Below are 24654 nucleotides of genomic sequence, written 5' to 3'. Positions count from 1 at the left end.
AAATGATTATTGATTTGATTGTTTTACTCCCTTACGCTGCTGTTCATTGATTATTGATTGCCATTACCATTAGTATTGATCTATTTGTCTTGCTACTGGTCACTATTACTCCTGTTTACATGTGTATATATTACCATTAGTATTTGTATATTCCTGCTACCAGTCACTTTTCAGCCCTGTTTACATGTTTCAAGTTTTTGTCAAATGCACTAGTACAGTGAATGCCTTTCTTGGACTCTCATTTCCAACAATGCAGTAATCAATATCCGTAGTACTATAAAAATAAAGAAAAAAGTCAAATAGAACAAAAACACACAATAAATAAATAAGAAGAACACTAGTAAGCAATATACAGGGTCAGTGCCAATACCATATTTACAATGTGCAGGGATACTGGAATTAGATATGTGTACTACCAGTCAGGTTTTATGTATAGACCCACCTCAACCACTCCAGTACCCCTGCACTTTGAATAAGGTACTGGCACTGACCTGTATATACTTGAATTCTCGTGTTTCTTTAACTCACATCAGTTCTTTTTATGAATGTTTTATTTAATATTATTATTATTATCACTGCATTATTGGGGAAGAGCTCTCAAGGTAAGAATTTCACTGTACTGTTTTACACCGGTTGTATTCTGTGCACGTGGCGAATCAACTTTGAAACTCTTATCTTGAAACACACACACACTCACTCACTCACTCACACACACTAATGCAGCCTCTCTCTAATTTTTCTCTTTTTCACTCTCATTTTGCAAAGAGATAAAAAAAGGAGTTAGACAGGCAGAGATGAAGGGGATGGAGGGAGAAGAGAGAGAGGGAGGGAAGGAGGGGGTGTTGAAAGTAGAGTGTGTGAGAGTGACTCTCAACAACAGGCTACTGTATCATTAGGTTGCAGGGAGAGAGTTTTACGATGTTTGTGTGTGTGTTCTAACACACACTTAAGTTCCTGTGTGCAAGAGAGGTGCGTGCGTGTGGTGAAATCCACCCTGTAGCCTTTGATTCATCAGGGAACATGCTGTTACGTCTCCTCTCACGTCAATTGGCCGCTCCTTCGTCTCCACGGTGATTAGAACGCCATCATGGAACGCCAAACCGGGGAATTCTTTCCACAGTCTCTCTGGAAAAGGAGGAAATGGGATTGGAAATAGCATTGTAAGCAGCATTCTCCCAGGATAGCGTTTTAGTTGGCCACTCACCAGTACCACCACTACTACTCATAAAGGTGAGACACAGAGCTTGACCTTTTCTATGGCCGATATTACGTGTTCCCATCGGTTAAGTACCCAAGTTTCAATTTCTATTGGTCGTACAGGATAAACATTGTATACACTGTCCAACGAAATGCTTACTTGCAGGTTCCTTCTCTACAATGCAACAGCAATACATTTCTTCAGCCGAGGGAGGGAGGGAGGGAGGGAGGGAGGGAGGAGAGAGGGAGAGATGTTTACACTACATATCAGAACTGCTGCATACACCACACGGCTCCACTAGCCATTGGCAAGGCCCTGTGTCACCATGACAATGGTGTGGGTTCTTTGATGAGTGGTAGTTTCAGATAGAAAGAGAGGGAGAAAGAGAGAGAGCGAGAGAGACTGACTTACAGCCTGCAGGATTTTTATTCATATGCACATATTGTGCTTGAGTGTATGTGTGTGTCTTCTTCATGCACACATTTCTGTGTGTTCCCATACACACACTTACATTCAGCTTTATGAGCATGAATGTCCTCTAGCTCTTTAAATGAGCCTAAAACCACACCTCTGCACACCAAACACTAAATCATAAGAGATGCAAGCCCACAGTCTCCCAGCATGACAGCCCATTCGCTAGGCTAATTAGCACCCATAACACAGAGCACTCTCAGACTTTTATAATGCTAATCTATCAAGTAGCCCCTTTTTATTTTAGTTCTCCATAATCTGGAGTCATTTGTTAGCAATTAGAGGCTAATAATTCAGGTATTTCTGGTGGGAGTGGTATTCCTCAAGCGTAAACACTGTGGAGACTGGGGGGGGGGGGTTAAAAAAGAAGGGTGTATATGTATGGGTATTTAAATGTATAGGGAATAGCCTATTTAAAGGGGCGGGAGTGAATATGATGGATGTTGCAGATTTGGAATATGTTATTTGGGAGGGCACAAAGTTGACATTTTTACATTTACATTTTAGTCATTTAGCAGACACTCTTATCCAGAGCGACTTACAGTTAGTGAATGCATACATTTTTATTTATTTTTCATACTGGCCCCCTGTTGGAAACGAACCCACATCCCTGCCGGCCAAACCCTCCCCTACCTTGGACGATGCTGGACCAATTGTGCGCCGCCCCATGGGTCTCCCAGTCGCGGCCAGCTGCGACAGAGCCTGGACTCGAACCAGGATCTCTAGTGGCACAGCTAGCACTGCGATGCAGTGCCTTAGACCACTGCGCCACTTGACCTTAGCCACTTGACCTTAGCAGACCTTTAATCAGGGTCTATTGGCACTTTCATCCTACTCTGTGAAAGACTAAATGAACTCTATTGAATGACTGATGACTTTGCAAACTCCTCCTCTGTTGCCTGTGTTTGATTTCAGAAATGTTTGTCTACTTTGATATCCTTGTTCTCTCTCTCTCTTTTCTCACTCCCTCCTCGTTTCATTTGTTCCCTCTTTCTCATGTGTTGTCTCACTCCCCCTCTTTTACCCCTCTTTCTCTCATGACCCCCACCCCCACCCCCAACCCCCAACCCCCAGTTTATTAGCCAGCTCTGTCTGTCTGTCTGTCTCTGTGTCTGTGTTTGTGGTATGGCCAGGGGTTTGAAGCCCAATTGAGGCCAATTAGATGGTTGTACTGGGTAGACTGGTGTCAGTGGGTAGGGAGAGAGGGAGGCAGGGTGAGAGCCTGTACATTCCTAGCATTTCACAAGGAGACCATCCTCTAGAATCCATTCCAGCATCATCCTCATCTCCTGGAAACCACCCAGTCTGGAATGCTGCTTCTGCCTCATGACGGGAGGGAGAGAGAGGGGAGGAAGGGGGGAGGCATAGAAAGAGAGATGGAGAGAGGGGGTGGGGTGGGCTGGAGGGACATGGACACGGAAAGAGATGGATGAAGTGAAAGAGAGGTAGAGGGAAGGACATGGAAACTTGTCACAGGAAAGATGTATGTGTGTGTGTGGGAGAGAGATGAACCTGCTCTGTCTGGCCCTCTGACAGCCTGTCTCCACTGCCAGGGGACTTTATCAGTCCTGGCTGATAGATGCAATAATGAGCATAATCCTCAGACAGCCCTGTGTGTGTGTCTTGAAGGATAGACTCTGTGTGTGTGTGTGTGTGTGTGTGTGTGTGTGTGTGTGTGTGTGTGTGTACTGAGTGACAGACAGACACAGTAATGGATCCATCCTCAGACACACATTAGAAGATGTATCTAAACTCAGTGTTGACAGACTCTGCTCTGTGGACAGCTCCTGGCTCCCACTTTGGCGCCAAGGGGGGAACACACACATACTCACACACACACGGAGAGTCTATCATTCAAGCCACACACACACCTACTCACGCACATAGATACACACACACGTAGACACACACTGCTGCCTTCCCTCATGTCCACTTCTTTATCCTCTCCTCTAGTTTTTCTCAACACCTAAGATGTTATACCGTAAGTTGGACATTTCTGTGGAATTGTATTAGTTCTAAATGGATCCACTACATTCTGCAGGTATTATTCCAAAGTAACTAAGTACAGAGTAATTACATATATTATTACTATGGTATAACACTTATGTTATGTAACTTGTGTCCCTAATTCAAACTGAACTTGAATTCAGTGAATGTTTTTGAGGGATTTTAGAAAGTACTATGGTTTTAGAACCCCCCCACCCACTCCACTCTACAGCTGTGAGTCCACAGTCCATACTGCTTTACCAATACAGTGTAACCTTTGGTTTATACAACGACAGAGCCAAGAATGGACTTACTTGGTGTCTTTATAACATTTATTGCCTAAACGGCTTTAAAGACTTCAAATAAAATGTTATTTGTCACATGCTTCATAAACCTAAGATGGGCTCCCGAGTGGCGCAGCGGTCTAAGGCACTGCATCTCAGTGCTTGAGGCGTCACTACAGACCCCCCTGTGATTGGGAGTCCCATAGGGCGGCGCACAATTGGCCCAGCGTCGTCCGGGTTTGGCCGGTGTAGGCTGTCATTGTAAATAAGAATTTGTTCTTAACTGACTTGCCTAGTTAAATAAAGGTTAAATAAAATTAAAATAAACAACAGGTGTAAACGAACAGTGAAATGCTTACTTACGGGTCCATTTCCAACGATGCAGAGTTAAAGATTAAAAAATATAATAAAAAATAGTGACACAAGGAATAAATACACAGTGAATAACAAATAAAAATAATGAGTGAAAATAACATGGCTATACTGTATATAAGGAGTAGAAAATAGCATGGCTATATACAGGGAGTACCAGTAGCGAGTCGATGTGATAATAAAAATAAATAATAATAATGATGTGCAGGGGTACGAGGAAATTGAGGTAGCTATGCACATACAGGTAAAGTGATTAGGCAACAGGATATATAATAGACAGTAGCAGCAGCGTATGTGGTGAGTGTGAAAGTGTGTGAGTGTGTGGCGTCAGTATGCATGTGTGTGTGGGCGTATGTAGTGTGTGTTTGTGTGTGTTGGGGTGTAAGTATGTGTGAGTGTGTGGGTAGAGTCCAGTGTGTGTGCATAGAGTCAGTGCAAGAGAGTTAGTGCACAAAAGGGTCAGTGCAGGTAGTTCGGGTAGCCATTTGAGTAGCTGTTTAGCAGCCTTGTTTAGAAGTCTTATGGGTTGGGGGTAGAAGCTGTTCAGGGTCTTGTTTGTTCCAGACTTGGTGTGTTGGTACCGCTTGCCGTGCGATAGCAGAGAGAACAGTCTGTTTCTTGGGTGGCTGGAGTTTTGGACAATGTTTTGGGCCTTCCTCTGACACCGCCTGGTATAGAGGTCCTGGTTGGAAGGGAGCTCGGCCCCAGCGATGTACTGAGCCGCCCGCACTACACTCTGTAGCGCTTTGCGGTCAGATGCCAAGCAGTTGCCATATAAGCGGTGATGCAGCCAGTCAAGATGCTCTTGATGGTGCAGCTGTAGAACTTTTTGAGGATCTGAGGGCCCATGACAAATCTTTTCAGCCTCCTGAGGGGGAAGAGGCAGTGTTGTGCCCTCTTCCCGACTTTGTTGGTGTGTTTGATTTTGACCATGATAGATCCTTAGTGATGTGTAGACCGAGGAACTTGAAGCTCTCGTCAATGTGAATGGGGGCGTGCTCGGACCTCACACACACACATACACATACTACGCTTCAAACACTTGTCTGCTCTTAGAGAAAAGAGCGAGGGAGGAGATGGAGGGGTGGGGGAAGAGGGAGGGGATGGAGAGGGGGGAATCCCCAAGTATAAAGTCCCCTTTGTTTTCAAGGGCAGTATCTTTGATTGAAATATTTCCTGACGTTTTCTTCTCCTCCCCGCTCCCCCTCTTTTCCGTGGGAGATGTGGTTGTGAAATGTATCTTTGGCAGAGTGGGACCGACCCAACCGCCACACAGTGTAGCAATCACCACTGAAAACAGAAATCAATGTCTGGCCAGAGAAAAAGCGAGAGGCAGGGCGTGTGTGTCTGTGTGTTCTCTTACTGGACCGTTGAGTATTGATAAGTCTAGTGGTGATTTTCATCTGTCTTGTAAACCAAGAACAGTGTGTATGTCTGCGGCCTAGGGTCAGAAAATATGCAGTGTGTTCGCTTGTGTGTATGTATAGAGGGATATGGTGTCTTTGGACAGATTGCAAGAAATAGCATTAGTGGCATACAGTTGAAGTCGGAAGTTAAAAAACTTGTTTTTCAACTACTCCACAAATTACTTGTTAACAAACTATAGTTTTGGCAAGTCGGTTAGGACATCTACTTTGTGCATGACACAAGTAATTTTTCCAACAATTGTTTACAGACACATTATTTCACTTATAATTCACTGTATCACAATTCCAGTGGGTCAGAAGTTTACATACACTAAGTTGACTGTGCCTTTAAACAGCTTGGAAAATTCCAGAAAATGATGCCATGGCTTTAGAAGCTTCTGATAGGCTAATTGACATCATTTGAGTCAATTGGAGGTGTCCCTGTGGATGTATTTCAAGGCCTACCTTCAAACTCAGTGCCTCTTTGCTTGACATCATGGGAAAATCAAAAGAAATCAGCCAAGACCTCAGAAACAAAATTGTAGACCTCCACAAGTCTGGTTCATCCCTGGGAGCAATTTCCAAACGCCTGAAGGTACCATGTTCATCTGCACAAACAATAGTACGCAAAATAAAAAAAATAAAAAAAAGTATAAACACCATGGGACCACGCAGCCGTCATACCGCTCAGGAAGGAGACGCGTTCTGTCTCCTAGAGATGAACGTACTTTGGTGCGAAAGTATCTATTTCCACAGTAAAAACGAGTCCTATATCGACATAACCTGAAAGGCCGCTCAGCAAGGAAGAAGCCACTGCTCCAAAACCGCCATAAAAAAGCCAGATTACGGTTTGCAACTGCACATGGGGACAAAGATCGTACCTTTTGGAGAAATGTCCTCTGGTCTGATGAAACAAAAATAGAACTGTTTGGCCATAATGACCATTATTATGTTTGGAGGAATAATGGGGTGCTCTCAAGCCAAAGAACACCATCCCAACCGTGAAGCACGGGGGTGGCAGCATCATGCTGTGGGGGTGCTTTGCTACAGGAGGGACTGGTGCACTTCACAAAATAGATGGCATCATGAGGAAGGAAAATTATGTGGATATATTGAAGCAACATCTCAAGACATCAGTCAGGAAGTTAAAGCTTGGTGGCAAATGGGTCTTCCAAATGGACAATGACCCCAAGCATACTTCCAAAGTTGTGGCAAAATGGTTTAAGGACAACAAAGTCAAGGTATTGGAGTGGCCATCACAAAGCCCTGACCTCAATCCTATAGAAAATATGTGGGCAGAACTGAAAAAGCGTGTGCGAGCAAGGAGGCCTACAAACCTGACTCAGTTACACCAGCTCTGTCAGGAGGAATGGGCCAAAATTCACCCAACCTATTGTGGGAAGCTTGTGGAAGGCTACCCGAAACGTTTGACCCAAGTTAAACAATTTAAAGGCAATGCTACCAAATACTAATTGAGTGTATGTAAACTTCTGACCCACTGGGAATGTGATGAAAGAAATAAAAGCTGAAATAAATCATTCTCTCTACTATTATTCTGACATTTCACATTCTTAAAATAAAGTGGTGATCCTAACTGACCTAAGGATGAAATGTCAGGAATTGTGAAAAACTGAGTTTAAATGTATTTGGCTAAGGTGTATGTAAATTTCCGACTTCAACTGTAGGTGTCAAAAGGGGTGGGGTGGGAGGGTAAGGTATGGAGTGAGGTGGGGTTTCCCCAGAGGAAGGCCAGGGGCATTTGGACAGTTTAGTAGAGCTGGTAGACCACAGCACTGTCTTTAAACAGTGTGTGTGTGTGTGTGTGTGTGTGTGTGTGTGTGTGTGTGTGTGTGTGTGTGTGTGTGTGTGTGTGTGTACACATAGATGTGGATCCAATGTACATAGATGTGTGTGGATCAGAGCTCAGTCCTGTGGTCCAGAGAGGTCCGGAGGGGCGTCAGTGGTTTGGTTTTGGGGGGATATGGAGGGTGGGTTGGGGGGTGGCGGTGTACCCCAGCGGGGTAGCAGTGTGGCTGCCGACCCAGGGAGGTGCCCTTCCTCCCTCAGCTCCGCATGGGCGAGAAAGAAAACACTGCTGTGAAATATGTCCTTTTTATAGTTCTCCTTACGACAGGCCAAGGTCATGCTCTGGTTATGGGGGTGTATGTGTGAAATGACCTTACTTTTACCGTTTTATATTCATTTTTGAACCATAAATGTATACTTAAATGTTATTTATTGTAGCACTTCAAATAGTAGAAGCCAGCTTAGTACGCCAACGTTTCATCAAGGGTGTGTGAAAAATGGAAATGTGTGACGAGACGTGGGTTGGTAAGAGATGGCAGGATAGAGGGAACACTCACACACATCATTGTCCTCATGTGTAGTCAACAGTACCTTCTGTCATCAACAATAGACTCCATATGTCATGATTCTGATGTGGATGCGGTGGAGGAGTCAAGCGCAGGACACAGAAGAATAGTCAAGACGACCTTTACTCAATACTTCGTAAGGTACACACAAAAATAACAGCCTCCCAAAAACACAAGAGGTGTAACAAATACGCGAGTGCGTAAAATACCCACTAAGGCCAAGGACACAGAACCTAAACATGCTAGACAGGCGGACAATAACACACTAAATGCAAACCTAACAAAGGGGAACTTATAGGAGACATAATCAAGACAGAATACGAGACAGGTGCACCAACTAGACATAACCAAACAAACATCGAAAACATCAAGCGGTAGTAGCTAGTACTCCGGGGACGACGAACGCCGAAGCCTGCCCAAGCAAGGAGGAGGAGCAGCCTCGGCGGTCTCCGTGACAGTCCCCCCCCCCTTGACGCGCGGCTCCAGCCGTGCGCCGACCCCGGCCTCGGGGATGGCCAGTAGGACGCGGAGCAGGGCGCGTAGGATGACTCCGGTGGAACTCCGTCAGGAGGGAGGGATCTAAAATGTCCCTCCTAGGCACCCAGCACCGTTCCTCCGGTCCGTACCCCTCCCACTCCACGAGATACTGTAGACCCCCCATCCGACGTTTCGAATCTACGATGGACTGGACTGAGTACGCCAGAGCCCCCTCGATGTCCAGTGGGGGCGGAGGAGTCTCCCGTATCTCACTGTCCTTGAGTGGACCAGCTACCACCGGCCTGAGGAGAGACACATGGAACGAGGGGTTAATGCGATAATCATTAGGCAATTGTAACCTGTAACAAACCTCGTTCAATCTCCTCAGGACTTTAAATGGCCCCACAAACCGCCGACCCAGCTTCCGGCAGGGCAGGCGAAGGGGCAGGTTTCGAGTCAAGAGCCAGACCCGGTCTCCTGGTGCATACACCGGAGCCTCACTGCGGTGGCGATCGGCGCTCGCCTTTTGCCGCCTGATGGCACGCTGCAAATGAACGTGCGCAGCATTCCACGTCTCCTCCGAGCGCCGGAACCACTCGTCCACCGCAGGGGCCTCGATCTGGCTCTGATGCCAAGGTGCCAGAACCGGCTGGTAACCTAACACACACTGGAAAGGTGTCAGGTTAGTAGATGAATGACGGAGGGAGTTCTGGGCTATCTCTGCCCAGGGAATATATCCCGACCACTCCCCCTGCCGGTCCTGGCAATATGATCTCAGAAACCTACCCACATCCTGGTTCACTCTCTCCACCTGCCCATTACTCTCAGGGTGGAAACCCGAGGTAAGGCTAACCGAGACCCCCAAGCGTTCCATGAACGCCCTCCAGACTCTAGAGGTGAATTGGGGACCCCGATCAGACACTATATCCTCGGGTACCCCGTAGTGCCGGAAGACGTGGGTAAACAAAGCCTCAGCAGTCTGTAGGGCAGTAGGGAGACCTGGCATTGGGATGAGACGACAGGCTTTAGAGAACCGATCCACAACGACCAGAATGGTGGTATTCCCCTGGGAGGGGGGAAGGTCCGTGACAAAGTCTACCGAGAGGTGAGACCACGGCCGTTGTGGAACGGGTAGTGGTTGTAACTTCCCCCTGGGCAGGTGTCTAGGCGCCTTACACTGAGCGCACACCGAGCAGGAGGAGACATAAACCCTCACGTCCCTAGCCAATGTTGGCCACCAGTACTTGTCACTAAGGCAGCGCACTGTCCGGCCGATACCAGGATGTCCAGAGGAGGGTGACGTATGAGCCCAATATATGAGACGATCACGAATCTCGAGCGAAACGTACGTCCGCCCCACCGGACACTCTGGAGGAGTAGGGTCGGTGCGTAACGCCCGCTCGATCTCCGCATCGACCTCCCACACGACCGGTGCCACCAGACAAGACTCTGGCAGTATGGGCGTGGGCTCAATGGACCTCTCCTCCGCATCATATCGCCGGGACAGGGCGTCTGCCTTACCGTTCTGGGACCCTGGGATGTACGTGAGCTTAAACACAAACCGGGCCAGGAACATGTTCCACCTAGCCTGACGAGGGTTCAGTCTCCTAGCTGCCCGGATGTACTCCAGGTTACGATGGTCAGTCAGAATGAGAAAAGGGTGTTGAGCCCCCTCAAGCCAATGCCTCCACACCTTTAGGGCTTGAACCACGGCGAGCAGCTCCCTGTCCCCCACGTCATAATTACGTTCCGCTGGGCTGAGCTTCTTAGAGTAAAAAGCGCAGGGCCGGAGTTTAGGGGGGGTGCCTGAGCGTTGAGACAGTACAGCCCCAATAACGGCCTCTGACGCGTCCACCTCCACCTGGAACGCTAAAGCGGGATCCGGATGCACCAGCACAGGAGCAGAGGTGAACAGGTCCTTCAGTTTACTAAACGCCCTGTCCGCCTCAGCTGACCACTGCAAACGCACCGGGCCCCCCTTCAGCAGGGAGGTGATGGGAGCTGCCACCTGTCCAAAACCCCGGATAAACCTCCGGTAGTAATTGGCAAAACCCAAAAACCGCTGCACTTCCTTAACCGTGGTTGGAGTCTGCCAATTACTCACGGCTGAAACACGGTCAATCTCCATCTTCACCCCTGACGCGGACAATCGATGGCCCAGGAAGGAGATGGACTCCTGGAAAAACAGACATTTCTCTGCCTTGACATACAAGTCATGCTCCAACAGCCTACCCAACACTCGGCATACCAGGGCTACATGCTCGGCTCGTGTAGAAGAGTACACTAGAATGTCGTCAATATACACTACTACACCCTGCCCATGCAAATCCCGGAAGATCTCGTCCACAAAGGATTGGAAGACTGAAGGAGCATTCATTAACCCGTATGGCATGACGAGGTACTCGTAGTGACCCGAGGTGGTACTAAATGCTGTCTTCCATTCATCTCCCTCCCTAATACGCACCAAGTTGTAGGCGCTCCTGAGATCCAGTTTTGTGAAGAAACGCGCTCTGTGTAATGATTCCGTCATACTCGCAATCAGAGGGAGTGGATAACTGTATTTCACAGTGATCTGATTGAGACTACGGTAATCAATACACGGGCGCAACCCTCCATCCTTCTTCTTCACAAAAAAGAAACTTGAGGACGCAGGGGAAGTGGAGGGCCGTATGTATCCCTGTCTCAGAGACTCGGCTATGTATGTCTCCATAGCCACCTTCTCCTCTTGAGACAGAGGACACACATGACTACGTGGAAGTGCAGCACCTGCCTGGAGGTCTATCGCACAATCCCCCTGTCTATGAGGTGGCAATCGCGTCGCCCTAGTCTTGCTGAACACTAGTGCCAAATCATCATACTCAGGAGGAATGTGTAGTGCGGGCAATAACACACAAAATGCAAACCTAACAAAGGGGAACTTATAGGAGACATAATCAAGACAGAATACGAGACAGGTGCACCAACTAGACATAACCAAACAAAATGCAAACCTAACAAAGGGGAACTTATAGGAGACATAATCAAGACAGAATACGAGACAGGTGCACCAACTAGACATAACCAAACAAACATCGAAAACATCAAGCGGTAGTAGCTAGTACTCCGGGGACGACGAACGCCGAAGCCTGCCCGAGCAAGGAGGAGGAGCAGCCTCGGCGGTCTCCGTGACACCACACAGTCATCCAAGTCACTGTTTCCATTCCCACCACTCAACAACAGTAGCTAGGCTATAGGCTAGCATGTGTCATTGTGGATAAAATAACCAATTCACAGTGTGGGGAAAAACAAGCCGTTACTGTGTCAACCATGTGTTCTCATGTCTTGCTCTGGATAAGTCAACACAATGGTTTTCAGATGATAGTTGAAACAATAGTTCCATGTTGTTAGTTATATGCTGAGTAAATCTATAACGGCAGTAAGGCTATAATTGTGTAGCTCAGTCTAGTGGTAAACTAATCTCTTTGGATGCATGAGAACAACAATACGTTGTCAGTTGTTAAAGTGAAACACTTCTGTCCTTGTTTTAGCCCCTCTGGGTTTAGCCGCAGTCACACACTAGCTGAAGCAAGCATGTACTTTTTACCCGGAGAGAAAAATCTGAGGTTTTCAGAAATTGTGTTGAGTTCTATTCAGGAAAGACGTGACATGGACCACCTGTTTGTGGCCGGGCCTCTTTAATTACATCCATATTTCTGTAAACACACACCAGTCCATATTTTTTACAAAAGCATAGTTGTGTGTGTTGGTGGTGATTTCTGTGAAACAAGGCGAGCAGCGGTGGCTGGTGTGTGTGTGTGTGTGTGTATGTGGAGGACTGTTACCAGGCCAACCCAAACCAGAGGAGTGTGAAAACAATTTGGAGGGATTCCGCGGGCAGCACTCTGAAACCAACCGGCGGCTACACCGCAACAAAGGCAGCCTCCGGCGGGCCAATGAGATTGCGTGTGTGTGGACAGAGAGTGTGTGTGGACAGTATGTTTGTGTGTGTCGACACTGAGAGTATGCTTGTGCACGTGTTTGTGAGTCAAATGTTTATGTAAGTACATGAAGGGTGTGTGTGTGTGGGTAGTGAATAGTTGTTTGTTTATGGAGAGAGTAGCATGTGTGTTTGTGTGTACTATGCCCAGTATTGTAATTGTGCCTTGAAGATGTGGCTCGCTGTATTTAGGCAGAGTGCAGACTGTGCAGAACGCAAGAGGGAGTTGACAACGGAAGTACAAACTGTAGTAGTGTGTTTGTCTGAATGTATGTCATCATGCATAGATTTGTGTGCATGTGCTTTTGTATCGTGTGTGTGTTTCTGTGTGTGTGTGTAGATGACTGGAGCAGAGCAGAGATGGTTAGTACCAGGGCGTGGCCAGCAGAGAGAAAATATCCCTGCCGACCGCGGGAATGATTCCCCCCTGCACCACACCCTCTGGGGCCAAGAGATGCCTGCACCACCCGCCTCTGCTCTCTCTCTCTCTCTCTCTCTCTCTCTCTCTCTCTCTCTCTCTCTCTCTCTCTCTCTCTCTCTCTCTCTCTCTCTCTGTGTGTGTGTTTCTGTCTCTATCTTTCCATCTATTGCTCTGTGTGTCTCTCTGTCCACAACTCTCTCTCTCCATATATTTCCTAGTCTCTCGCTCTCCCTCTTCATTTATTTCTCAATCTCTCTGTCTCCCATCCATATGTCATGTACATACTTACCTCTCTCCTCTCTCTGTATTTACTCTCATCTCTGTTGGGGAGTTTCCTCATACTGTGACCACAAAGGATAGGATTGCTGGGACAATCCGCATCAGTGTGGGACAGGAGGATGCAGACAGTAATAAGGATGCAATTGCAGAGTGATTATGGTGTGTGTGTGTGTGTGTGTGTGCGTGCGAATGCTTGTTTGTATACATTATCACAGTATTTGTATATATTCGGTGAAATAATATCATATTCTCTGGTTTGCGGGGTTAGGGGCATGCATTCCTGTGTGTCTGAGTGGTTGGTGTTTGGTGGGTTGAGCTGAGCTGGTCTGGTCTGATATGTCTGTGGGCTATGCAGAACACAAAGCGATGGGCAGCCCTGGTCTGCCTCGCAGCACATTCCAGGCCCAGGAATAGTATGAAATAAACCCTATCCAACCAGACCAGCAGCCACACTGGAAGATGATTAAGGTCCTCTCTTCTCAACTTTCTCCTCTTCTCTTTCTCCCTCTCTCCTTCTCCCGCTGTTTCCTGCTCACAAACCCACTAATCATGGCCAGTCTGGAGTGTTTGCCCAGTAGTAGTGACAGCAGCGCCAAATATTCTTAAAGAATGTTAAGTTAATGGTAAACTGGATATGTAGCACTTTTTCTATAAATACATTTGTCACAATGTGCTTAAAAGCAAGCCAGGCCTCCATTGATTGGATAGAGGGATAACTTGACAGAGGGGAGGTATAGAAGATAGAATAGAACAGTATGACGAGGGAAAGAAAGGGGTATAAAGGGGGCCTATATGGTTGAACGTGCTAAACTAGTCTCTCTTCACAGCCACTGTACCTCCACCACAGAGTGCTATACAGACTATAGAATGTGTTAGGAGCAGAAGGACATTGTGTGCGTGCCGGAGCGTTGTGGAGCGTGCTGTCTGCCCTAGTCTCTGGCGCCGGTCCCCTGAAACACGTTAGCAAGACTTTTCTCAGCGGCCCGTCTGGCTGAACGATATTATTGGCTTCTGTAATTTGTTTCCAAAATTCATTTCTGCCAATTTCCTCCCGCTTTCTCTCTCTCCACTCACCTTGCTTACGCCTCTGAGGTAAAGTCTGGCGTTTTTCAGGGAACTTTCAGATGCTCTTTTCCTGCTTGACCTTTTGTGAAGGGAAATGTTGGAAAGCGGCACACGGTCATTATTTTCTAAATGGTGTGTTGCTGTATTTGCGTTCCCCATCATGGCCGTGCTGCCGCTTCTGAGACGTGTGTGTGAGATTGGGTTCCAGGAAGCATTTGGACCTCATTGTTGGGACTCGAGACGGGTAGGTAGACACCGCAGTTGGGCCAGGGTTGGGCTGGCGGTTCTGACAGTTCTCCCAGGTTTGGGAAAGACACAGAGGCTCTATTGTAGCAGTAGTCTCAGCTGGAGTCTGACTGCTGAATGGGTCAAACGGGGTGATTCTGCCACGGTCACACAATGGTCTAGAATCACGTCAAGACCCCTCCCCATATCCAGCCTGCAATGTGTGTACCAAACATGGCGGAGTTGGCATTCTCCAGGTTGGTCATAGAGTCATAGAGCCTCTGTGTCTGGACCAGTTTGTAACTGAAAGCCTTCCCATAGTAGTCTATGATCAAGCGAGACTGGAGTTCAGTCCATTTGGCTGTGTTTATTTAGCTTAGGCCCATGCCTTGTTGGTCTATGCGATAATGCAGCCCTGTCCTGACACATACGAAACATATTGTTCAGACGTCCCACAGGCAGACAAAGGCCTGAGTGTGGACTGGACTTATCTCTGGGCATCTGACACAGAGACCCCAACCCTGTGTATCCACTTCAACCCCCTCCCATACACACACATCCCCCAGTGAGGGACAGTCCCTCCCTGTCTGAGAGGAATTATTAAAGCCTCCACAGTCTGCGTTGACTCTACCTCTCCGGCCATCAGGCTCAGGCCACCCCCAGATGGACTGATAGACTGCTTTATTAACTGGACCAGCTGCTGAGAGACAGCCAGGCCAGGGGAAGGGACACATAGATACACACACAGTCGGTTATACACACACACTTTCTCTCTCTCTCTCACACACACACACACACACACATAAGCACTCTAACAAAGACACATCATTTATCACACATTAACTTTTCCCTTGGACAGACACACACACAGTCAGTAGCCGTTTCATTAGCAGCTGTCCCAACACTTGTGTCTCCCACTAAGAACTATTTCGCTGTGGTTCCAGTCTCCGTCTCTCTCTCCAGCGCTGCCTGTGAGTAGGAGGGGGTTGGATGGGACTATAACCACTGCCTCCCCCTCCTATTGGGAGTGTAATTTGCTTGATCATGCAGCGGTTTACCAGAGGGGTTACTGGCTTAGACGCCACGACTTTCTGGGATTACAGCCCAGTGTTTACACAGCCGCGTGAACATAACCCCAACCTCCACCCACCCCTCATACAGCTGCTGTGTGTGCACTTAAAGAGAGCATAGAGGAGCTAGAAAGGTAACTAGTCTCTGACACCTGAATATGTGTTTGTCTGTATATGTGCTGCAACCCAAGTCCCCTGTTCCACCGACAATTGCCTAGCTTGTATACTTTCCTTTCCTCTCCTCTCCACTCCTCTCCACTCCTGTCCTCTCCTCTCCTCTCTCTCTCTCTCTCTCTCTCCTCTCCTCTCCTCTCCTCTCCTCTCCTCTCCTCTCCTCTCCTCTCCTCTCCTCTCCTCTCCTCTCCTCTCCTCTCCTCTCCTCTCCTCTCCTCTCCTCTCCTCTCCTCTCTCTGTCCACTCCTCTCCCCTCCTCTCCTCTCTCTGTCCTCTCCTCTCTCTGTCCCCTCCACTCCTCTCCTCTCCTCTCTCTGTCCCCTCCTCTGCTCTCTCTGTCCTCTCCTCTCTCTGTCCCCTCCTCTCCTCTCCTCTCTCTGTCCCCTCCTCTCCTCTCCTCTCTCTGTCCACTCCTCTCCCCTCCTCTCCTCTCTCTGTCCCCTCCTCTCCTCTCCTCTCTCTGTCCTCTCCTCTCTCTGTCCCCTCCTCTCCTCTCCTCTCTCTGTCCCCTCCTCTCCTCTCCTCTCCTCTCCTCTCCTCTCCTCTCCTCTCTCTGTCCCCTCCTCTCCTCTCCTCTCTCTGTCCACTCCTCTCCCCTCCTCTCCTCTCTCTGTCCCCTCCTCTCCTCTCCTCTCTCTGTCCCCTCCTCTTCTCTCTTCTCTCTGTCCACTCTCCTCCTCTCCTCTCCTGTCCTCTCCTCTCCTCTCCTCTCCTCTCCTCTCCTCTCTCAACCCTCCATTCCCACATTGCCAGCCTCTACGTTTAGTTTTTAGATTAACACAATGCTGTTGTGGCCGTTTAGTCTGGACCACACTCAGACACACATCAAACACACTTCAGATCACAGAGCTGCGTGGCCGGTCCCTGGCAAGCGAAGCAGTTTAGCGGCGGTATTTATAAGAGTGGGAAGCAAGGTAGAAGCCTCCCGCATGGTCTGGGGACACAGGGGAATGCAGGCGCTCTGTGAGGCCTGTGTGTATTTTGACTACGGCCCCCTGAAGCTCTAAAGAGCACCCGCTCTCTTCTCTTAGAGGGGAAGCCGAGCGGACAATCTCTGCTTTGAAGAAAAGGCGATAGGACCATTCTCCTCTGGGTAAATGTTATCGACATGCTGACATTTGTTTGGCTGTTTTTTGTGTTGCTGACGGAGTGTACAGTGTTGCCGTCAAACTTCTTCGAGCCCACACCGTACACATCAATACACACTGTCATGAACACACCCACACACACACCTACTCACCAATACGGTACAAATGTCCTCATAAAATGAACATCTGCAAACATATTTGATGTAGGTTAATATGACAATGTTGGTGATGATGATGACGGTGATGCTGTGGTATTGGGTTAGCGTTACAGCTGGCGACTGTTTGCTGCTGTTTCCTCTACAGAGTGGCCCACGGTAAAACGGATGCTCTGTTAAGTCTAGAAGGTTCCGCTTTGTTACTTTGTTGATCAAATAAAATTAGGAGATGACCTGACTCTCTGATGCTATAACCCCATCTTTTACAATGTAAATGTTTATCAAGTCCTGTTAAAATGTCCCTGTTAACCCTTTTTCACAGACAAAAAGGTTCTGGTTGTCTGGATGAAAAATGTCTGCCACAGCTTTTATATTGCCACGTGATCACCCATGTATTTCTGTGTGGGGAGTAGCAGCAGCAGCTGAAGTGGTTGGGGCTTGGGTCTGTCACATTAGGACTGATTTGTAGAAGGAAACCCAACTGTCAATCAATGCTTGATTCTAACAAAGGGGAGGGGTTTGTAAGGAAGAGTTTTGCATCTTGGATTCTGTATACGCTTTACTTTGGCTAGTTCTCGCCCCTTTCATTCTCTCTCTTTTTCTCTCTCTCACACACACAATTCTCTCCCTATCTAACACACTCCCATACTTTCCCATTCTTTCAATCATGCGGACACACACGCACTTTAACTCTTATCCATACACGCACACGCTCACAGAGATCTGATGTGTCAGTCACCCTGGTGTCTCCACCAACTCCAGTGTCTGTTCAGCTGCTGAGCAGTGAAGTGTGGACAGAGGCTTCTCTCTCTCTCTCTCTCTCTCTCTCTCTCTCTCTCTCTCTCTCTCTCTCTCTCTCTCTCTCTCTCTCTCTCTCTCTCAAATCAATTCATTTCAATTTAAGGGCTTTATTGGCATGGGAAACGTATGTTAACATTGCCAAAGCAAGTGAAGTAGATAGTAAACAAAAGTGAAATAAACAATAAATATTAACAGTAAACATTACACTCAGAAGTTCTAAAAGAATAAAGACATTTCAAATGTCATATTATGTCTATATACAGTGTTGTAACAATGTGCAAATAGTTAAAGTACAAATGGGAAAATAAATAAACATAAATATGGGTTGTATTTACGGTGGTGTTTGTTCTTCCTTTTCTTGTGGCAACAGGTCACAAATCTTGCTGCTGTGATGGCACACTGTGGTTTTTCACCCAGTAGATAAGGGAGTTTATCAAAATTGGGTTTGTTTTCGAATTCTTTGTGGATCTCTGTAATCTGAGGGAAATATGTGTCTCTAATATGGTCATACATTTGGCAGGAGGTTAGGAAGTGCAGCTCAGTTTCCACCTCATTTTGTGGGCAGTGTGCACATAGCCTGTCTTCTCTTGAGAGCCAGGTCTGCCTACGGCGGCCTTTCTCAATAGAAAGGCTATGCTCACTGAGTCTGTACATAGTCAAAGTTTTCCTTAATTTAGGGTCAGTCACAGTGGTCAGGTATTCTGCCACTATGTACTCTCTGTTTAGGGCCAAATAGCATTCTAGTTTGCTCTGTTTTTTGGTTAATTCAATGTGTCAAGTAATTCTCTTTTTGTTTTCTCATGATTTGGTTGGGTCTAATTGTGTTGTTGTTGTTGTCCTGGGGCTCTGTGGAGTCTGTTTGTGTTTGTGAACAGAGCCCCAGGACCAGCTTACTTAGGAGACTCTTCTCCAAGTTCATCTCTCTGTAGGTGATGGCTTTGTTATGGAAGGTTTGGGAATCGCTTCCTTTAAAGTGGTTATAGAATTTAATGGCTCTTTTCTGGATTTTAATAATTAGCGGGTATCAGCCTAATTCTGCTCTACATACATTATTTTGTGTTTTTCGTTGTACACAGAGGATATTTTTGCAGAATTTTGTGAATTATTGGTTGGTGAGCGGACCCCAGACCTCACAACCATAAAGGGCAATGGGTTCTATAACTGATTCAAGTATTTTTAGCCAGATCCTAATTGGTATGTCGAATTTTATGTTCCTTTTGATGGCATAGAAGGCCCTTCTTGCCTTGTCTCTCAGATCGTTCACAGCTTTGTGGAAGTTACCTGTGGCGCTGATGTTTAGGCCGAGGTATGTGTCGTTTTTTGAGTGCTCTAGGGCAACACAGTGTCTAGATGGAATTTATATTTGTGGTCCTGGCAACTGGACCTTTTATGGAGCACCATTATTTTTGTCTTACTGAGATTCTCTCTCTCTCACTCTCACTCTCACTCTCACTCTCACTGATACCTGAGTCTCCCAATCAGAGTAGTGACAGACAGACAGTGTCCAGCCTGGATTAGCCCTGTCGCTACCGCACAGCACAGGATTAACCACAGAGACCCACACACACACCCATGGCTACACACACACTCCATCTATAGAGACATGGATAAACTTTTATGTATGTACTCAAACACACACAATATTTACATAATCAATACATACATAAATGATCAACCTAAACTCTAGCCTGTATTCTGCTGTGTCTGTGCATACATTTGTGTTTATATATGAATGAGAGAGTTCTTAAGTCAGCATTTCCTCAGGGCATGTCACTATAACCATCCTCTTTTATGTGTGATTGTAAAAGATCTGAGGGTGTTGGTTGTGTGTATGTGTTTGTGTGTGCGTGTGCAGGCCCAGCTCTCCTCCGTGTTACCCAAATGGAAACCCAACAGCAGCCAGTGCTCAGTCAGGACAATAAGACACTGCTCCCTGTTTAACTGGCCCACATTTACTGGAGCTTTACTGGCACTTTGCTCCTGGTTCACACAGGCTTTTCTGTTGAGTCTATTTAACCAGTTCTGTCTCTTTTTGGTGGTTGATTTTGGTTTATTTGGTTATTTTTACACTGGCTTGCCTGTGGGGATCATTTAGGAAGGCTAGACAAAAAAGCCAGAGGCCACAGGCGGAAAAACAGGCCTGTTTATAAGGCCCCTCAACTAACACACACTCAGCCTTGATACACTGTGCCCTAGCAACAATGACGCTCTACATACTGGATCGTGTAGGTCACACACACACTGCACCTGACCGTGCACAGCACATCAGATACGGCCCCCTGGCCTACACACATTGGAACTCACCTCCCACACGATACACACTGAACCTTTCAGACGGAGCCCTGCACACAAAAAGCCAGCACACACACACACACACACACACACTTCAGCCAGGACTTTGTAAGCCCTAGACGATTACCCAGCTGATTGGAGTCCCTCTCCGGAGTCTTTAAACACACACACTCTTTTAGAGTACTCACCACTCCCCCCCCCCCCCCCCCCCCCTACACACACACACAGCCCTCTCCTTTCTCATGGAGATAAGGACGTCTCATTGTTGGGAGACAACGGTCCGCTATTATCTTATCAAAGAGCCAATCCAATGTGGAGGAGGGGGAGAAAGGGGAGGGGGGTTTCTTTGTGATGCAACAGGTGCCGTTGTAATTCAATTTGTCTACGGGAGGGTTTGGAAGCCGTCCTGAACTTAATTGTACCGAGGGTCACGGTCCTCTCCGCTGTACTGTACATAATAGCAATGTGTAACAGTATGCTAACCACAGCATCGGCACAATGCAAATCTAGGATAACCTTGACTCATATGTACATATTGCTAACTTTAGCAGACAGGCAACTCTGACCTTAGCTTGAGCACACTGCTAATCAAATCAAATTGTATTGGTCACATACACATATTTAGCAGATGTTATTGCAGGTGTAGCGAAATGCTTGTGTTCCTAGCTCCAACAGTGCAGTAGTATCTAACAATTCAATCTTAACCTATATTATGAACAGTGTTATCCATAGCTAACACCACGAGAGAGCATTTGGCTCCGATTCACCTCAGCCTATTGGTCACCACTAAATGACAGAACATCTCTAAACCACACATCGGAGATGGAGATAAGAGGAGGGACTGTCTATCCTCCATCACAGATGAGGAACCCCAAGATGATGACGTGTGGGAGTTCTGTTCATGTGAGTGTGTACCTGGTAATAACGTGTTAATCACCGCTATCTCTCTGTCTGGCCCTTTTCAGATAAAGAATCCAAGGACAAGAAAGTGTCTGCGGCAGGGGCAGTCGAGGAGACAGTGGAAGAGCCTGTGGAAGAGCCTGTGGAAGAGCCTGTGAAAGAGCCTGTGAAAGAAGTGAAGAAAGAAAAGAAGGAGTCCTCTAAGGAAAAGAAGTCCACCAAGGAGCCCAAAGAGCCCAAGGACCCTGGGAAAGAGTCAAAAAAGGAGTCTTCAAAAGACTCCAAGGAAAAGAAGGAGTCCACCAAGGAGTCAAAGAAGGAGTCTTCTAAGGAGGCCAGCAAAGAGTCTTTGAAGGAGCCCGGGAAGGAGAAAGTGTCAAGAAAGTCATCTGTGAAGGTCAAGGAGAAAAAAAAAGAGACAGAGGCTGCTGCTGGAGAGGGCTGATAAAGTCATGCAATAAATACATTGTTACACACATACACACACACAGTCTCACATACACACTCATATTCATGACAAACACACTTCTATCAGGGCTGATGCTGGTCCATAGTCAGGACTTCTGGTGTCTGTGTTGGGTGAAGGTGCGGTGCTGAAGATGAGGCCCAGTCAGAAACTCTAGTAGAACAGCCAAGGAGTCGGATGTGCGACATCAAAGCCCTTCCCCTCCCTTCCTTCCAGTGGCAGCGTCTCGCAGTGGAACCCACAGCCCTGTGCGTCGGTAAGCCCTAACCACCCCGCCTACACACGGGCACTCTGACATCTATCCCGCCCTCTCGCCCCCTCGTGTGGCACCATGCCTTGCCAAAGCCACCCCCGCCTCAAGCTAAGAATAACCCCTGCGTTCCGTCTGTCCCTCCGTATGTCCCCTCGGGTAAAACAAGGCCACTTTCACCCCCCATCAGCAGCTTTCAGCGCACAGAAGCAGGAAAACCATCAAACTGAGACAATAGCAGAGAAACGAAAAGGGAAGGGAATTCATGCAGCCCTCATGATCGTTTGTGAGGACTTGCAGGAACATACTCAATCTCACACACACCTGAATCCACAAACACATGCACATAAGAATACAAACATGCACAACTATACACGTAAAAACACTAGCTAGCACCTGCTCGTATTCTGCAACACACAGCCCTACAAGCGTTACAGTGTTTCCAGCCAGCCTCTGAGACCATAGACCACCTTCTGTTAGAGGATCGCTGTGCCAGCCTGACCAATGACAATCCAAACAGCTCTTTATGTCGCTATTGTACTGTACCTGTACGTGCTGTATGTGTCTTGATGAATTTAGACATGTATCGTTTCCTAACTCAGCTTAATGAATGTATTATAGCAAAGTTTTTGTACCATTATCAGCTTGTCTGATGCACCAGGTACCTGTTCTATGCCTGATTTTTATAGACAAAGCAGGGTGATTCAAGTTAGTGCTACGACACTGTTGTTGTTTAATGTATCTCCTTAATCTCCCTCCGAATGTATGTCTTTCTCTATCCCTTTAAGTCTGTCTTGTTTCAGTCCTTGCTTACTGAGTATGTGGGACAGTGTATATGTTAGAGTATATAGGAATGGTCACTGTTAAAATGGCTTTGCCCTTGGCCAGTGGCTTTAGGTTTGTTTTTTCCTTACTGTAGTGTAAAAGGTCTGTGCAAATCTCCCCGATCTCGGCACAAGGTCGATTTAAGATTGAGTAACTGAGAGACTCGCTGTTTAATTTGGCATGGGTTGTTTGTAGATGTTGCGTTAAAGCCACGTTGTGGAAGTAGATGGGGTTAGAATCCGGCGGACTCTCCTCTCAGGTCTCTGTTATGTTATGTCTGTTTGACGTCAGTGGGTTCTCTTTTTTTGTATTCTCCTCAATAACTTTTGTCTTTGACTAAACACGCTCGTGTTTCACAACATGAATGTTGTACAGGACAAGTTCAAGTGCAAAAAATTATTGAACTAGGACCAAACATTGTTACATGCCCCACTGTAAAAAACTAACAGTGCCACAGTTTTGAGAGAATGTAATAAAAAGCCCTTTGGATTAGACTTTTAGAAACAAATGGGTTGGTGTCATTTTATTAGAGAAGCTGTCTTGTGAGAGGCTTAGGAGAGAATGTACAGTACCAGTCAAAAGTTTGGACACACCTACTCATTCCAGGGTTTTTCTTTATTTCTACTATTTTCTACATTGTAGAATAATAGTGAAGATATCAAAACTATGAAATAACACATATGGAATCATGTAGTAGCCCAAAAAGTGTTAAACAAATCAAAATATATTTTATATTTGAGGTTCTTCAAAGTAGCCACCATTAGCCTTGATGACAGCTTTGCACACTCTTGGCATTCCCTCAACCAGCTTCACCTGGAATGCTTTTCCAACAGTCTTGAAGGAGTTCCCACATATGCTGACCACTTGTTGGTTGCTTTTCCTTCACCCTGTGGTCCAACTCATCCCAAACCATCTCAATTGGGTTGAGGTCGGGTAATTGTGGAGGCCAGGTCATCCGATGCAGCACTCCATCACTCTCCTTGGTCAAATAGCCCTTACACAGCCTGGAGGTGTGTTTTGGGTCATTGTCCTGTTGAAAAACAAATGATAGTCCCACTAAGCCCAAACCAGATGGGATGGCGTATCGCTGCAGAATGCTGTGGTAGCCATGCTGGTTAAGTGTGCCTTGAATTCTAAATATATCACTGACAGTGTCACCAGCAAAGCACCCACACACCATCACACCTCCTCCTCCATGCTTCACGGTGAGAACCACACATACGGAGATCATCCGTTCACCTACTCTGCATCTCACAAAAACACGGCAGTTGGAACCATAAATCTCAAATTTGGACTCATCAGACCAAAGGACAAATCTCCACCGGTCTAATGTCCATTGCTCGTGTTTCTTGGCCCAAGCAAGTCTCTTCTTATTATTGGTGTCCTTTAGTAGTGGTTACTTTGCAGCAATTCGACCATGAAGGCCTGATTCACGCAGTCTCCTCTGAACAGTTGATGTTGAGATGTGTCTGTTACTTGAACTCTGTGAAGCATTTATTTGGCCTGCAATCTGAGGTGCAGTTAACTCTAATGAACTTATCCTCTGCAGCATAGGTACTAACTCTGGGTCTTCCTTTCCTGTGGCGGTCCTCATGAGAGCTAGTTTCATCATAACGCTTGATGGTTTTTTCGACTGCACTTGAAGAAACTTTCAAAGTTCTTGAAATTTTACGGATTGACTGACCTTCATGTCTTAAAGTAATGATGGACTGTTGTTTCTCTTTGCTTATTTGAGCTGTTCTTGCCATAATATGGACTTGGTCTTTTACCAAATAAGGCTATCTTCTGTATACCACCCCTACCTTGTCACAACACAACTGATTGGCTCAAACGCATTAAGAAGGAAATAAATTCCACAAATTAACTTTTAAGAAAGCACACCTGTTAATTGAAATGCATTCCAGGTGACTACCTCATGAAGCTGGTTGAGAGAATGCCAAGAGTGTGCAAAGCTGTCATCAAGGCAAATGGTGGCTCCTTAGAAGAATCTCAAATATAAAATATATTTTGATTTGTTTAACACTTTTTGGGATACTACATGATTCCATATGTGTTATTTCATAGTTTTGATGTCTTCACTATTATTCTACAATGTAGAAAA

General features: G+C 46.6%; 1 protein-coding gene across 1 annotated transcript in view; it reads left to right on the top strand.

The window, feature by feature from the left end:
- The window catches only part of LOC311140352 (protein PTHB1-like), a gene marked incomplete at its 3' end in the record, with an annotated part of 154458 nt that extends 133001 nt beyond the window's left edge, over positions 1-21457 (top strand). Inside the window, exon 21 of the mRNA XM_084175375.1 lies at positions 21078-21457. Within this exon, the coding sequence (XP_084031501.1) occupies positions 21078-21457 (380 nt within the window). The remainder of the gene's footprint in view (positions 1-21077) is intronic.
- Between the last annotated feature and the right edge of the window lie 3197 nt (positions 21458-24654).

This window comes from Coregonus lavaretus (genome assembly GCF_964263955.1).
Source record: "Coregonus lavaretus genome assembly, chromosome: 13".
NCBI lineage: Eukaryota > Metazoa > Chordata > Actinopteri > Salmoniformes > Salmonidae > Coregonus > Coregonus lavaretus.
Note: the sequence above shows the minus strand (reverse complement) of the source record. Positions and strands in the feature narration are given on the sequence as shown.